Here is a 16,741-nt window from a genome sequence, read left to right as displayed (position 1 = left end):
TTCATATTCTTTCCTTTCTTTATTGTTAATAAAGTTGCTACAATGTATTTTGACCCCTTCATACATTTACTTTGGCTTTCATTATGAATAGGGTTGTTAGAAATAATTGTCCTTATTTGACCCACAAAGTTTAGTTTATACTTGAATCCAGCCTACTTGCTCTTGTCTGTCCAGCCTGCATGACCAAATCTTCAAATCACACCCTGCCGTCTTAATAAATGAAAGGACACATTGAATGATGTACTTCTTAGAAATGTTGTACCTAACTACTTTTGATCATAGGTCTGTTTAATCAGGGCTTACTTGCAGCTAAAGGGTGAAAGGTAAAGATCTCCTTCAGTCATGAATGACCATGAGATTGCACATAGAAAGTTACCCTTAGAGGTACAAAGTCGGGCAAGGTTGTTTATGGGAGACCAGCAGTCACCCGTGCATACCGGCCTCCCCGCTGCATGCTGCCAGTGTTATCCAAGGGAAAGGCAAAGGGACCGATACAGCTTGGAACTAATGACATCGCAACTCATTTCTACAGCTGAGTGAACTGGAGCAATGTGAAATAAAGTGTCTTGCTCAAGAGCACAACACACAGCCCGGTCCAGGAATTGAACTCGCTACCTCAAGATTGTAAGCTCGACACTCTAATCACAGAGAACAACTATAACTAAATATCAACCAAGTGGACAATTAAATATCTTTGCCAAAAGCAAGGCTAACATCCCACCTACTTACTTCCCATAAATGTGGTTCTTGATGATAATTTGATAATCCTTAATCCTATTTAAGCGTTTCAGTAGAATTCTTTCTTTTATTATTTTTAGACACGCAAGATGAGAGGAATTTATTTTATGTGGCCATAACTCGAGCAAAGTATTCCCTGTATTTGACAGACTATTTATGCCATCTGATTGATGAGTTTAGTGTGAGTATTCAAATTTTGATTCTGATATAAAGTTTGTGAAAATAGCATTGATGAGTAATGATTTCAGGAAATTATATTGGAGTGGGTGGCAGTAACTGAAAAAGAGATAAAGATGTTGATGATGTGTTAGAGGCGCAATGGCCCAGTGGTTAGGGCAGCGGACTCGCGGTCATAAGATCGCGGTTTCGATTCCCAGACCGGGCGTTGTGAGTGTTTATTGAGCAAAAACACCTAAAAGCTCCACAAGGCTCCGGCAGGGGATGATGGTGATCCCTGCTGTACTCTTTCACCACAACTTTCTCTCACTCTTGCTTCCTGTTTCTGTTGTACCTGTATTTCAAGGGGCCGGCCTTGTCACTCTCTGTGTCACGCTGAATATCCCCGAGAACTACGTTAAGGGTACACGTATCTGTGGAGTGCTCAGCCACTTACACGTTAATTTCACGAGCAGGCTGTTCCGTTGATTCGGATCAACTGGAACCCTCGTCGTCATAACCGACAGAGTGCTTCCACACAGAGCATAGCTTCAAAGTACAAGAAAATGATTGTACTTGTAAATAGGGACTGATGTGTGCTAGTGCCATGTGAAAGCACCTGTGCCAGTGTCATATAAAAGTGCCCATGTCAGTTCTACATAAAAACGCCCTTGTCAATGTCGCATTAAAAGCACCTAGTACATTATGGGTGCTTTTAATGTGGCACCAGCACTGTGCTTTTTACATGGCACCATATTTGTGTGTGTGTGATCAGACTCCAAAGAGGCTGGTGTTGGTCTGCATCAGCAAGATTTACATTATATAGTAAAATCAATAAAGTGAGTGTAGTGAACTTGCTGTGGGGATTGAAAAATCCAATGTTTTGGATGAGCTTTTCTATCAGGGAAAAGTTGAAAGGAAAGAAATTAATGTGAGACAGCAGAGTTTGTGTGTGTGTTTGTAAATGAGAAAATGTATGCACATGTTTAGGCTATGTTTGAACTCAGAACCTTAATCTTTATTCTAACATAGGTTTCAATATTATTAATCGTTTTGAAACCTTATATTGGAAATATAAACTTCTGCTTCAAAGCCACCCTAAAGATTTATTCATCAGTCATGTTAAAGATTGTAATTATTTAATGGTGTCACTCAAACATTAAGGATCTATTTACTCTCTCTCTTTTCTCTCTTTTACTTGTTTCAGTCAGTTGACTGCGGCCATGCTAGAGCACCGCCTTTAGTCGACCAAATCGACCCCGGGACTTATTCTTTGTAAGCCCAGTACTTATTCTATCGGTCTCTTTTGCTGAACCGCTAAGTGACGGGGACGTAAAAACACCAGCATCGGTTGTCAAGCAATGCTAGGGGGACAAACACAGACACACACACGTATATATATATATATACATATATACGACAGGCTTCTTTCAGTTTCCGTCTACCAAATCCACTCACAAGGCATTGGTCGGCCTGGGGCTATAGCAGTAGACACTTGCCCAAGGTGCCACGCAGTGGGACTGAACCCAGAACCATGTGGTTGGTTAGCAAGCTACTTACCACACAGCCACTCCTGCGCCTATTTGATGTTTGATTCATTGAAATTTAATTTTATATAATTGTATGTTTTTTTTTTTTCCCAGGGCTCAAGATTGCAAGTTGTAATGTCTGATGGATTGGAAACTTGTGGAAAATCCTTGGTTTGTGGCATGTGTGGTTCAGTTGTAAAGCAAAAACGCAAGAAAACAGATATTTTTCTTTCCAGAGAAACTGTTAATACAGTAAGATTAATATTTTCTTTTATATTCTTCTCTTTCTGTCTTCTTCAGATTTCTTTTACCTTCAACCTTGTACTAATATTTCCAAAAGAATATCAATAATTGTAATGAAGTTCTCCTATAACATTGGGGAACATGGCTTTTGTTGCCTGGTGTTGAAGACATGTTTCCTAGTCTGATTTCAAAAATGAAATCCATTTTGCTCAATCACATCAAAATTTTCCACAAATTCAAATGTCCATTTTTCAACATTTCCAGTATTGTTAGCATTTCTAAGGATAGACTTGGTTTCATCAAATGCAGACCCATATATGGAGCTTGACATAACTTTGGAAACAGGTTTTCAATATCATTTCAAGTAAATGCAACTACAAAAGTGAAAACAAAAATCATGGTTTAAGTATCTTCAGTAAATAAAAAGCATCAAGCTCAAGCCACTTGGAGACCATAGAGACCAGGTATCAAGGCAGGTGGAACACAACACATGATGGCTGGTCTCTGTCATGATGCAAGTTATTAGACATTAAACAATGATGATATGAATCTGAATCTCCTATGATTGCATAAAAAGAGTTGCTGAGCTGTGGCCGTTGTTCTATGTTGTTGTTTCCCGGTCAACAAATCGTTTGGTAGCTCTTTGCTTTCAAAAGCAAGTAAAATGAAAACTTCCTTACATGAAAAACTAGCAACGGCTCACAGCAATGTTTAGTGTCCAGAATTGTTTGCATACCAGAGAAAATGCTTCGAGGCATTTCATCAGTCTTCATGTTCAGAGATCGAATTCAGAGTTTAGTGTCCAATGAAGGAAAGGTACGCATAAGTGGGCTGGTTGCACTCCTGGCACAGGCAAACGAGGTTACGGTCTCATTTGGCTTGCCGGGTTTTCTCAAGCACAACATATTTTCAAAGGTCTCAGTCACTAGTCATTGCCTTGGTGAGACCTAATGTTTGAAGTTCATGCTTCACCACTTCATCCCAGGTCTTCCTGGGATATCCCACTATAAGCAATGGCTCAGCATGTATTCAACTAATCCATGTTAGCATGAGAAAATGGTCATACAAAAAAAAAAAATTCCTAGGCTTTTTCCTGGAACCTATCCTGAGTTATACTTGGTGTTATGTGTATTGGGTTCTAATGGGAGAGACAACCAAATGAAAGCCATTGTTATTGTTAACGTTTTTATTTACTATTCGTGTTACACGGACTCGACATTCAGCGTAGTGATACATTATATACTTTACACACAGTTTGTATTGTTCACTAACAAAATAGTGCCAAAAGTGGGGATGTATTCTATACATACGTAAACACATAGATATGAATGTGTAACACTTGGAGTCTTGAATAAGTTGCTATTGACTGAACTATTAGCAAAACTTGTCATAAACAACCTTTCATTTTAATGTAAGGAGCTTTCTGTTTCCGTTTTGTCTTGCTGTTATGTTTCCAGTTTAGGGTTTTGTTTTCAAAGATTCTGAATCTGAGACCTTATCAAAGCATAATTCTTTGCCTTAAATACCAAAATATTTGTATATTTTGTTGATGTCACTCATCTGATTATCTTCTCTTGTAGATGAGTCACACATATGAAGGAGGAATAATTTGTAAACAATGCGTCTCCAATATGGAACCAACTCTGGCCTTTCTCTGCAAGGAAACAGAAACTACTCAGTAACAATTGATTCTATATAAAGCTGTCTGTGATTTCTATATTGAAATGCTTGTATTTCTTTGCAGAGAAATTTTGCATTTTGTATATAATATGTACTGTTATCCTTAATTATTAATTGCCACCTTATAACAAATATAACGACATCTAAAAGGAAGAAAACAAAATATCCAATAATTTTATGATTCTTGGAATTAAACGCTTGATACAGTATTATGACTAAACATTAACATTTATTTCATCACTCTCTCACTCAGTCATTCAATCAATCATCATCATCGTCATTATGACCATGTCCATTTTTTCTATGCTTCCTTGAATCAAACAGACTTTTTTAGTCATACTATCCTGTTAGATGCCCTTTCTGTCACCAACACTCACCTGTTCCCCAGCAAGGTAATATTTCCCCATAGACAGAAAATGTTTTGCACTGAGGATTGGAAGTAAACAATGCTCTTTTACTACCATCATGTAATGACAAAACAAAAGAAAACACACATATTCATACATACATTCATAGTTTGCATGCATATATATGTATACACACACATACTCACACACACATGCATTTGTGTATATATATACTCAATGGGTTGTCTACCAAATCTCGCAAGGCATTGGTCGACCCAGTGTTATCATAGAAGACACTTGCACAAGGTATCAGGTGTGGTACTGAACCCAAGACTATATGGTTGGGAAGCTGACTTCTTAAGCCTACAGTTAGTGTCTCCAAATATATTTGTACTCAATTTTCTGCTAACTAAGCAATCTGTCAGTTTTTCAATGAAACACAGAGATAGTGAAAGTACCATAGCAGCTAATTGCTTTTAATGCATACTAGCAGCATTGCCCGGGTATGTAAGAGCCTTTAGTAGGCAACGACTAATCCCAATCTAGTCCTTTCCCTCTAGGGAACGAAGGCGCATGTGTAGGTTGCAATGTCTTCTCTTCACTCGAATACTTCTGTGTATACGATGTTCCTAGCTGTCCCTTTGGGCGATAAAAAGGTCGAGTTGTGTCCCCTAGACAGAAAATGTGTTGCATATAAAAAGCTTAGATTCTCGACCCCATGTCGAATTTATCGATTTTTTTCAGAACTGGGGGAACTTTTCAAAATTTTCGCTGCGTTAGTTTTGAATTATGACATTGGGCTATGTGTGTGTCAAGTTTCATCAGAATCGGTTGAAAGCTGTGGTCAGGGTGAGGGTACAACCTGACAGACACACAGATAGACAAACTGCCGTTTATATATAGAGAGATATCAGGTGGTGAAGACCCAAAGCGAGAGAGAAAAGAACACACTGTCATTTACAATGTTAGTGAGATAACCAAAAGACAACTTGTTCAATTCTGGCCTCTGTGAATCGAATTTTTATGCCTGTGGATTGGCAGAAACAGAAAGTTTGTCCATCCATCCATCCATCTTCTCTGCTCACAATTCCTGGAAGTGTCATGGGTGTGGTGTCCTCAGGCACCTTCTCCATTGGATCCAATCAGAAGCAACCATCATTAGACTTTCCAGTTGGATTCCCAAGCATGACCAACTGAGAATATGTGTATTATCCAACCATTTCGTTTTTGGTCTACCCTAGGTCTCCTAATTGAAGAATCTGTCTTATGATTCTTTTACTCTTTTACTTGTTTCAGTCATTTGACTGTGGCCATGCTGGAGCACCGCCTTTAGTCAAGCAAATCGACCCCGGGACTTATTCTTTGTAAGCCCAGTACTTATTCTATCAGTCTCTTTTGCCGAATCACTAAGTGACGGGGACGTAAACACACCAGCATCGGTTGTCAAGCAATGCTAGGGGGACAAACACAGACACACAAACACACACACACACACATTATATATATATATATATATATATATACATATATACGACAGGCTTCTTTCAGTTTCTGTCTACCAAATCCACTCACAAGGCATTGGTCGGCCCGAGGCTATAGCAGAAGACACTTGCCCAAGATGCCACGCAGTGGGACTGAACCCGGAACCATGTGGTTGGTTAGCAAGCTACTTACCACACAGCCACTCCTGCTTTTCTGCAACATTCTAATCAGATGTCTGCTGTACCAGAGCTGTAACGTCTCTGAGTGTGTAGGAGTAACAGTTTGACCTTCAGCTACACACTTTGTTGAGTAATATTACTCCAGAGATTCTTCTGAGGAATCCTATTTTTGGTTGCTTGTATTCATGACCATATTCTTTCAGTCGTTACCAAACATCCATGAACATAAATGAGGATAGGCACAAAAACCAAAGTGTGTTTACAATATTTTATTTCAACTTAACGCAACGAGTTCGCTTAATCCTTCGCACACTGGACAAAATGCTTAGTGGCATTTCAGCCATCTCTATGTTCTGAGATCAAATTCCACCGAGGTCGACTTTGCATTTCATCCTTTCAGGGTCAATTACATAAGTACAAGTGGAGCACTGGGGTCAATAGAATCAACTTACTCCCTCCCCCAAACTTGCTGACCTTGTACCAAAATTTGAAACCAATATTTTATTTCATCTTAAGGTGGTGAGCTGGCAGAATTGTTTGCATACCGGAGAAAATGCTTGGAGGCATTTCATCAGTCTTCATGTTCAGAGATCGAATTCTACCAGGTTCACTTTGCCTTTCATCCTTTCTGAGTCAATAAAATAAGTACCAGTTAAGCACTGGGGTTGGTGTAATCAATTTACTCCTCCCATAAAATGGCTGGCCTGGTGCCGAAATTTGGAATCAAATTTATATTTCATCCATCTACATTCTGAATTCAAATCTGGGTGTTAGGCTTAATCCTTCACCCAGTTTAACACCATTACCTGGTACTTTCAGCGTCTTTAATGGAGTTCACTCGTTGCAAACATTCAGGAAAGGTCTCTGGTTTGAGGATACCTTCCCTCCATCCTTTGTACTAATTTCAGAGGTCCTGTGAAAGGTCATTGGCATTACCCGCTCACTTGACTGAAAAGACACCCCCACCAGCACAACTAATTGCTACTGTCAACTTTGCCTTTCAACCAACCAGGATTGATGAATCATCATCATCATCATCGTTTAACATCCGCTTTCCATGCTAGCATGGGTTGGACGATTTGACTGAGGACTGTCAAACCAGATGGCTGCACCAGGCTCCAATCTGATCTGGCAGAGTTTCTACAGCCGGATGCCCTTCCTAACGCCAACCACTCTGAGAGTGAAGCAGGTGCTTTTTATGTGCTACCGGCATGAGGGCCAGTCAGGCAGTACTGGCAACGGCCATGCTCAAATGGTGTTTTTTTTTTACGTGCCACCTGCACAGGAGCAAGTCCAGCAGCACTGGCAACGACCTCACTTGAATGTTTTTTCACGTGCCACCGGCACAAGTGCCAGTAAGGGCGACACTGGTAATGATCATGCTCAAATGGTGCTTTTTACGTGCCACCGGCATAGAAGCCAATTAGCTGCTCTGGCAACGATCACTAGCAGGGATGCCAGTCATCGAGTATGATTTCAATTTCACTCGCCTCAACAGGTCTTCGCAAGCAGAGGTTAGTGTCCAATGAAGGAAAGGTATGCATAAGTGGGCTGGTTGCACTCCTGGCATAGGCCACAGGTTATGGTCTCATTTGGCTTGCCGGGTTTTCTCAAGCACAACATATTTTCAAAGGTCTCGGTCACTAGTCATTGCCTTGGTGAGACCTAATGTTTGAAGTTTATGCTTCACCACTTCATCCCAGGTCTTCCTGGGTCAACCTCTTCCACAGGTTCCTTCAACCGCTAGGGTGTGGCACTTTTTCACACAGCTATCCTCATCCATTCTCGCCACATGACCATACCAGCGCAGTCGTCTCTCTTGCACACCACATCTGATGCTTCTTAGGTCCAAATTTTCTCTCAAGGTACTCACACTCTGTCGAGTATGCACACTGACGACATATTTAGAAAGTCATGTACTGCAATGAATTCAATGAGTCAATACCCTTTCCTTGTAAACTGTTGCCTATCAATCAATGTATGAAATCAATTATAAAGTGTTTATTTTTATTTTTATGCATACTTAAAATCTCATTTATGAAATTCTAAATAAAATATCAAAAAAAAACTTATATGTTACCATTTCGTCGTTATTGTTTTTGTGTATGCTTCTTCCATACTGGCATGAGTTAATTGAGACTTCTTGAGACATTATTCTACAGCCAGATGTCCTCTCTGATACTAAAGTTTATTTTCAGTTAATATATTTAATTTCATGTTAAGGTAGCAGGTTTGCAGAATTGTTATAACACACACAAAATGCTTAGTAGCATTTCATTCATCTTTACATTCTAAATTCAAATTCCACTGAAGTTGACTTTACCTTTCATCGCTTCAGAATCCATTAAATGAGGATCAATTGGAACACTAGGATCAATATAATCAACTTATCCCCTCCCCAAAGACTGGAAATTATATTGTTCATTTACAATTTTCACATAATGTCTAGACAAGGGTAGACACAAACACACATACACATACAACAAGTTTCCTACAGTTTCCATTTACCAAATCCACTCACAGGGCTTTGGCTGGCAAGGACTGTAGCAGAAGACACTTGCCTAATGTGTTGCGCAGTGGGACTGAACCCAAGACCACATGATTGGGAAGTAAGCCTCTTAACCACACAGCCGCACAACAGGCTTCCATATATTTTCCATTTACCAAATTTCCCTCACAACCCCCTACACACACACACACTCACATTGAGATTAAATTCTCGAGCCATTGCTCAGCTTGAGATTAAAATATAGGCATAGGAGTGGCTGTGTGGTAAGTAGCTTGTTTACTAACCACATGGTTCCGGGTTCAGTCCCACTGCGTGGCACCTTGAGCAAGTGTCTTCTGCTATAGCCTCGGGCCGACCAATGCCTTGTGAGTGGATTTGGTAGACGGAAACTGAAAGAAGCCCGTCGTATATGTGTATATATATGTATATATGTGTGTGTCTGTGTTTGTCCCCCTAGCATTGCTTGACAACCGATGCTGGTGTGTTTACGTCCCCGTCACTTAGCGGTTTGGCAAAAGTGACCAATAGAATAAGTACTGGGCTTATAAAGAATAAGTCCCGGGGTCGATTTGCTCGACTAAAGGCGGTGCTCCAGCATGGCCGCAGTCAAATGACTGAAACAAGTAAAAGAGTAAAAGAGTAACCACTCAGTGGAATCATATCCGAAACCATGTTGTGAAGTGAACTTCTTAACTGCACAGCCTTGCCTGCAACTGTTTTATATCCTCCCTCTAAAATCCACAGCATTTGTGTTTCATTCTGTGAACACCACTGAGTAGAAGATAAGCCCCTGGCTACTCACCTCTGGCCCCGTTATGATGCTAGTTTATGGCTATTTTACTTACACCTGAACATCGCAACATTTTTGTCCCCTCCTCTCTCTTTCTCTCTCTCTCTTTTTACCAGTAATTCACTTTCATTGATCAGTTGACAAAATTCTTCTCCACCTAAATAATGTTGTATGTAAGGAAGAAATCGATATAAATATAGGCAGAGGAGTAGCTATGTGGTAAGAAGTTTGCTTCCCAGCCACATGGTTCTGGGTTCAGTCCCACTGCATGGCACCTTGGGCAAGTATCTTCTGCCATAGCCTCAGGCCGACCAAAGCCTTGTGAAGAATGGATTTGGTAGACAGAAACTGAAAGAAGCTCATTATATATATATAGGGTTAGGGTATATTATTCTCCCATCATTGCTTGACAACCAATGTTGTGTGTTTACATTCCCGTAACTTAGTGGTTTTGGCAAAAGAACTGATAGAATAAGTACTAGGTTTACAAAGAATAAGTCCTGGGTTTAATTTGTTTGACTAAAGGCTGTGCTCCAGCATGGCCACAGTCAGATGACTGAAACAAGTAAAAGAATATATGTATTATATATGTTTATATATATATGTGTATCTTTTACCTGTTTCAGTCGAGGCTGTGGCCATGCTGGGACAGCACCTTGAAGAATTTTAGTCAAACTTATTAACCCCAGTACTTATTTTTTTAAGCCTGATACTTATTCTATCAATCTCTTTTCCTGAACCACTGTATATATATATATATATATATACATATGGCACCATTCGAGTCTGATCGTTACCAGCGTCTTACTGGCACTTGTGCCCGTGCTAGTAGGGTGCCAAGAGCACCACCCGAGCGTGATTGTTGCCAGAGCAGCCAACTGACCTCCGTGTCAGTAGCACATAAAAGGGCACCGTTCGAGCGTGATCGTTACCAAAGTCGCTTTACTGGCACCTGTGCTGGTGGCATGTGTAAAAAGATTCGAGCGAGGTCGTTGCCAGTACCGTCTGACTAGCCCCCGTGCCGGTGGCACATAAAAAGCACCCACTACACACTCGGAGTGGTTGGCGTTTAGGAAGGGCATCCAGCTGTAGAAACTCTGCCAAATCAAGATTGGAGCCTGGTGCAGCCATCTGGTTCACCAGCCCTCAGTCAAAATCGTCCAACCCATGCTAGCATGGAAAGCGGACATTAAACGATGATGATGATATATATATATATATATATGCATGTATAGAATTATATGTATGTGTACATATATTATCATCGATGTATTATCTGAATAATAACTAAAGAAAAATGTAGAAAAATTAGTGGGTAATGTCAATAGATAAAGTTGAGATCTGCAAAACAGACTACATTGTAGGAATGATGAAGATAAATGTCTGAATAATGATGATTAATCAGAACAAGTAATTATTATTAACTCAACCTTAGCGTTATTTTCACTTGTAACCCAACTAGGGAACTTCTGTAATAATACCTCAATTGCTAGAATTACCTGATAAATTTTACTCCCAATAAACAACACATTATTTTTAAAATGGAGACACCTAATCCTAAACCTGTGAAAATAAATGCCTGAAGATGTTGATCATATGACAAGGTTTGACTGAGACATGCTGTATCTGCAAAGCTTGAGATGCAGAACATATAGGTTGCCCATAAGAAGTTAGTCAATTATCAACATACATTAGGTATGCCGCCTTGACTGGCTTCCGTGCCGGTGGCACGTAAAATGCACCAATCCGACTGTGGCCGATGCCAGCCTCGCCTGGCACCTGTGCAGGTGGCACGTAAAAAGCACCCACTACACTCACAGAGTGGTTGGCGTTAGGAAGGGCATCCAGCTGTAGAAACATTGCCAGATAAGACTGGAGCCTGGTGCAGCCTTCTGGCTTCCCAGATCCCCGGTCAAACCGTCCAACCCATGCTAGCATGGAGAACGGATGTTAAACGATGATGATGATGATTAAGTCTGCTCAAGCAGAGCTAACTAGAGCTGTTGCTTAACAATAACAATCATTATCTCTATCATCAAACAATCACTATCAAGACTATCACTACCATCATTATTATCTGGACTGACATCAGCATTAGCTGATTGTAGTTCATTTCTGATGTTGATCTAAGATGAACAATTCAACATGTCATTCATGAAACCTTGCTTTCTTTTATATTAAAATAACTCATGGAAAGGTCAAATAAATTTTAAATAAATATCACAAACAAAGGAGAATTGACAAGCAAGCAAAACCTTTGCAGAAAACCTGTACAAGGTTTAAAATCATCAGTCTGCCTACTTAACCCTTTCGTGACCAACCCAGCTGAAACCGGCTCTGGCTCTAAGTACAAATGTCTTGTTTTCAAAAGTTTTGAATTAAAATCTTCCACCAAACCTTAGTCACAATTTACGTTCCTAACACTAGCTTAATGATAACTGAGTTATTTTACTAAATTCTTTGTTATATTTTAAATTAATTGAAAGAAGCACAGAGCATCTCAAAATAAATACAGTAATGAAAGGGTTAAGTGATCATTGTTGTTATGAAGTATATTTTTCAGTAAAGATTGCTTCCTCTAGCAATTTGTGATAAGGGTTTTACATTTACAAAACTCTCCAACTCATATAAGATCACTTTCATCACCATCTCAGCTGCCATCACCATCATCATTTTATACTAGTTTTTCTATGTTTGCATATATTGGAATGGTTCTTGTCCAGCTTGTTGCAGTTTTTTTGTCATTTCCTTCACAAGATTCAGCTTCCTGATATTAGTTTTATATATATGTGTGTGTGTTTGTCCCCCTAGCATTGCTTGACAACCAATCCTGGTGTGTTTACGTCCCCGTCACTTAGCGGTTTGGCAAAAGAGACCGATAGAATAAGTACTGGGCTTACAAAGAATAAGTCCCGGGGTCGATTTGCTCAACTAAAGGCGGTGCTCCAGCATGGCCACAGTCAAATGACTGAAACAAGTAAAAGAGTAAAAGAGAGAGGGACACCTAACAATCAATGTGGTTAGTTTATTCCGTGCTTCAACAAGTTAGTTGAGTTTGGCTATCTTCCCGATACTTTAATGATTTCACGCAAGCACATCATCCACCATGGTCCCCCATGCATGTTTTTAATTTGTCAGCATTTGCCCTTCCACTATCCTGAAGCAAGTTGTCCTCATAGGTTAAACATTTTCTTCCCCCCCCATTGATTCTTCCTTCAACCGACTGCTGTATATAAAAACAAAAGTGAGCTAAAAGAAATAACTTATAGTGGCCTGTGACACGTATATGAGCAACATAGACAAATACAGGTAGAGGCATGAGGTCATTCCAAACAGCCTTTCAGTGTTGCATGGTATCACTCAGACAACACCTGCTGAACAGGAAAGAAATGAGTACATTACATGCATACTCAAAAGTGAGAGCAACATCTTCAGAGTTGGAGATGAACTACTGTGCAAGTACTCTGAGAATACGACTGTCTCATGTGACCCAAAGGAAGCTGGACTGGCCAACATAAACAGGAGCTTTGAGGAGAAGCAGGCGTCATACCAGCAAAAGGCAACGCATGGGTAAGCTAGAGCATTGACAGGAAAGATAGCCTCTCCTGGACCTGTGATAGATACATTGCATTCTATCTACAAGGATATGCTTTCACTATCCAGAAACAGCAGATGTGGGTAGTTTATTCCATGTTTCAGCAATTCTGAATTGAAAAAAATGTTTCCAAAAGTTATGAATGCTGTGTTATGCAATGCCTGATAGAAGGATGATGTGATGAGCATGACTGGAATGCCTCTTAATACCAGGTCTGTTCAGTCAAGGATGGCCTGGTGCTAAACATGAATAAAATCATAAAATGGTAAGCAGAGATATTAAAGCATTCTGCAGAAAAGAAAGAGAAACAGTAGTTCAACCATTTTTTTTATAAAGAGTTAAATGTAAACTTTCGGATTATATTCTTATTATATAATTATCATGCCAGCTTATCTGAAGTAATTATCTCGTTCCCATATGTAAATTTACCCTTCCATTTACAAATATGTTAGTTCTACTGACATAAAACCCTCACTTATCCATTTTTCCTATTAAGTCCTTGTTATCTGTAAGAGATCTCTTACATACTCTGCATATTTGAAGAAAGTAAATTAGTCCTCTTACCTTACTCATTACTAATGTTGCATTGTAGATATTGATAACATTATGTTGGGCATTACAATATGGTATTCTTTCGATATAGTTTTATAAAATAAATATGTTTAGATGATACTGATATATAATATAAAATAAATATGGTTAGATAATACTGATATATAATATAAAATAAATATGGTTAGATAATACTGATATATAATATAAAATAAATATGGTTAGATAATACTGATATATGATATAAAATAAATATGTTTAGATAATAGTGTACCATGCTTACACACTGGTGTGGACGACCAAGTCAAGTCCCATAAATACTCATTAAAATATACAGTATCATCAAGTATGGCAAAATTCAGTGAATAGTAAGGCAGTTTTCATTGAGATGTGTATTAGATAACTCACTCTTAACTATATAACCAACTGTATCATGCATTAGATAAAATTACATATTTTGTAATTCAGTATATAGATATACAAGGGTGGTACCCAAAAGTAATTGGAAACATTCTCTGTGGGACAAGCCAATTGTAGTTCAGGCTTCCACTGCTAGAAGCCACTTGGTGTGATCCTCAGGCATCAGTCTGCCAACCGGTGATGGCAAGTAAAGTTGTACTGCCACACAGTGTATCTTTGCTTTACAGCGCTTCTTCTCTGTTTGTCAATTTTTGCTATAGCCGAAACAAAGGAACAGCATGTTCCTGTGAAATTTTGTTTTCTGCTGGGGAAAACTGTTGTCATGCTTCAAACAGCTTTTGAGGACACTGCCATGAGTAAAACACAAGTTTACAAGTGGTTTTCACATTTTAGGAACAGCTTGGAGACCAACCTCATTCAGAGCAACCGACAGCCTAATGAATGAATGAAAACATCATGAAAATTCACAAATTGATCTTAGAAGATCATTGCTGAACAATTGGGAAACTTGCTTATATGACTGGTATGTCCTGAAGCTCCTGTCAACGAATTTTGAGCAAGGAATTATGAATGGAAAGAGTTGCAGCAAAATGTGTGCCTCGCTTGTTCACAGAAGATCAAAAGCAGTCACGGTTGGATGCATGTCGTGAACTGAGAAAACAGTTGGAAGTTGATCCAGACCCTTTTTTTGAAGATCATCACTAATGACGAAAGCTGGTGTTATGGCTACGACCTAGAAAGCAAAGCAGCAATCAAGTCAATGGAAGCATTCAAAGTCACCACACCCCAAAAAGCACATCAAGTGGGGTCCAATGCCAAGACAATGCTGATTTGTTCCAATCATATAACCTTCTTTTAGAAATAATCTAGAATGTTAGTATGCATAGCAACAGCACTGACCCACAAATGTTAGCAGTGTTCCAGTTTGGGAATGCTTTGAGTTCCCTATGGTGGGTTAGGAATTAATCAGAGCTTAAGTATTTTCTGGCTCTAAAAGAGAATTCTGTCTTTAGATGCAGTTTTTTTTATATACATGAGGGTCACCCTGAGAGATTATCAGATTGTGATAATCAGATAGCATAGTGACTCTTAGGGTTTCATTTGCATTTTATCAATGTAGTTTGTGGTACCAGTGCCGGTGGCACATAAGAGAACCATCCGAACGTGGCTGTAGCCAGCATCGCATCGACTGGCCTCCGTGCTGGTGGCACGTAACAAACACCATCCGATCGTGGCCGTGCCAGCCCTGCCTGGCACCTGTGTCGGTGGCACATAAAAAGCACCCACTACACTCACGGAGTGGTTGGCGTTAGGAAGGGCATCCAGCAGTAGAAACACTGCCAGATCTGACTGGGCCTGATACAGCCTTCCGGCTTCACAGACCCCAGTTGAACTGTCCAACCCATGCTAGCATGGAAAACGGACGCTAAATGATGATGATGATGATGATGATGAGGGTCACCTTGAGAGATTATCAGATTGTGATAATCAGATAGCAGAGTGACTCTGAGGGTTTCATTTGCATTTTATCAATGTAACTAGGGAATGGGAGACACCAAACAGTTTCGGTAACATGTGTGATGATTGTATCTATGTACTATTAGAAGCAACAAATTTTATCTTTTATGTGTTTCAGTCATGAGACTGTAACCATGCTGGAGCACTTGAAGAATTTTTAGCTGAATGAATCAACCCTCTCTTTCTCTCTTTTCTCTTTTACTTGTTTCAGTCATTTGACTGCGGCCATGCTGGAGCACCGCCTTTAGTCGAGCAAATCGACCCCGGGACTTATTCTTTGTAAGCCCAGTACTTATTCTATCGCTCTCTTTTGCCGAACCGCTAAGTGACGGGGACGTAAACACACCAGTATCGGTTGTCAAGCAATGCTAGAGGGACAAACACAGACACACAAACATATACACACGCACTATATATATATATATATATATATATACGACAGGCTTCTTTCAGTTTCCGTCTACCAAATCCACTCACAAGGCATTGGTCGGCCCGGGGCTATAGCTGAAGACACTTGCCCAAGATGCCACGCAGTGGGACTGGACCCGGAACCATGTGGTTGGTTAGCAAGCTACTTACCACACAGCCAACCCCTGTACTTATTTTTTTTTTTTAAGCCTGGTACTTATTTTATCAGTTTCTTTTGCAGAACTGCTAAGCTACAGGGACATTAACTCACCAGTACCAGTCATTAAGCAGTGGTGAGGACACACAGACATGCGTGTGCATGTGCGTGTGTGTGTGTATGTATGTATATGTATGCGATGGTCTTCTTTCAGTTTCCATCTACTAAATCCTCTGATAAGGCTTCGGTCAACCTGAGGGTATAGTAGAAGATGCTTGCCCAAGGTTCCACACAGTGGGACTGAACCTGAAACCATGTGGTTGGGAAGCAAGCTTCTTACTACACAGCCACGATCATGGATTCAATACGTGTCTAGAGTGAAGTCTTTCAGTTGCATATTGATTGTTATTTGGGTGTGTGGAAGCACTCCGTCGGTTA

At 39.9% G+C, this 16,741-nt stretch overlaps 1 protein-coding gene across 1 annotated transcript in view; it reads left to right on the top strand.

Moving 5' to 3' along the window:
* The window catches only part of LOC115213047 (F-box DNA helicase 1-like), a 47,789-nt gene extending 43,223 nt beyond the window's left edge, over positions 1-4,566 (top strand). Inside the window, exons 18-21 of the mRNA XM_036504308.1 lie at positions 819-919; positions 2,538-2,675; positions 4,247-4,410; positions 4,495-4,566. Coding sequence (XP_036360201.1) covers positions 819-919; positions 2,538-2,675; positions 4,247-4,348 — 341 coding nt within the window. The 3' untranslated portion in view covers positions 4,349-4,410; positions 4,495-4,566. The remainder of the gene's footprint in view (positions 1-818; positions 920-2,537; positions 2,676-4,246; positions 4,411-4,494) is intronic.
* The last annotated feature ends 12,175 nt before the right edge of the window (positions 4,567-16,741 follow it).

Source organism: Octopus sinensis, linkage group LG6 (assembly GCF_006345805.1).
Source record: "Octopus sinensis linkage group LG6, ASM634580v1, whole genome shotgun sequence".
NCBI classification, from domain to species: Eukaryota; Metazoa; Mollusca; class Cephalopoda; order Octopoda; family Octopodidae; genus Octopus; species Octopus sinensis.
Note: the sequence above shows the minus strand (reverse complement) of the source record. Positions and strands in the feature narration are given on the sequence as shown.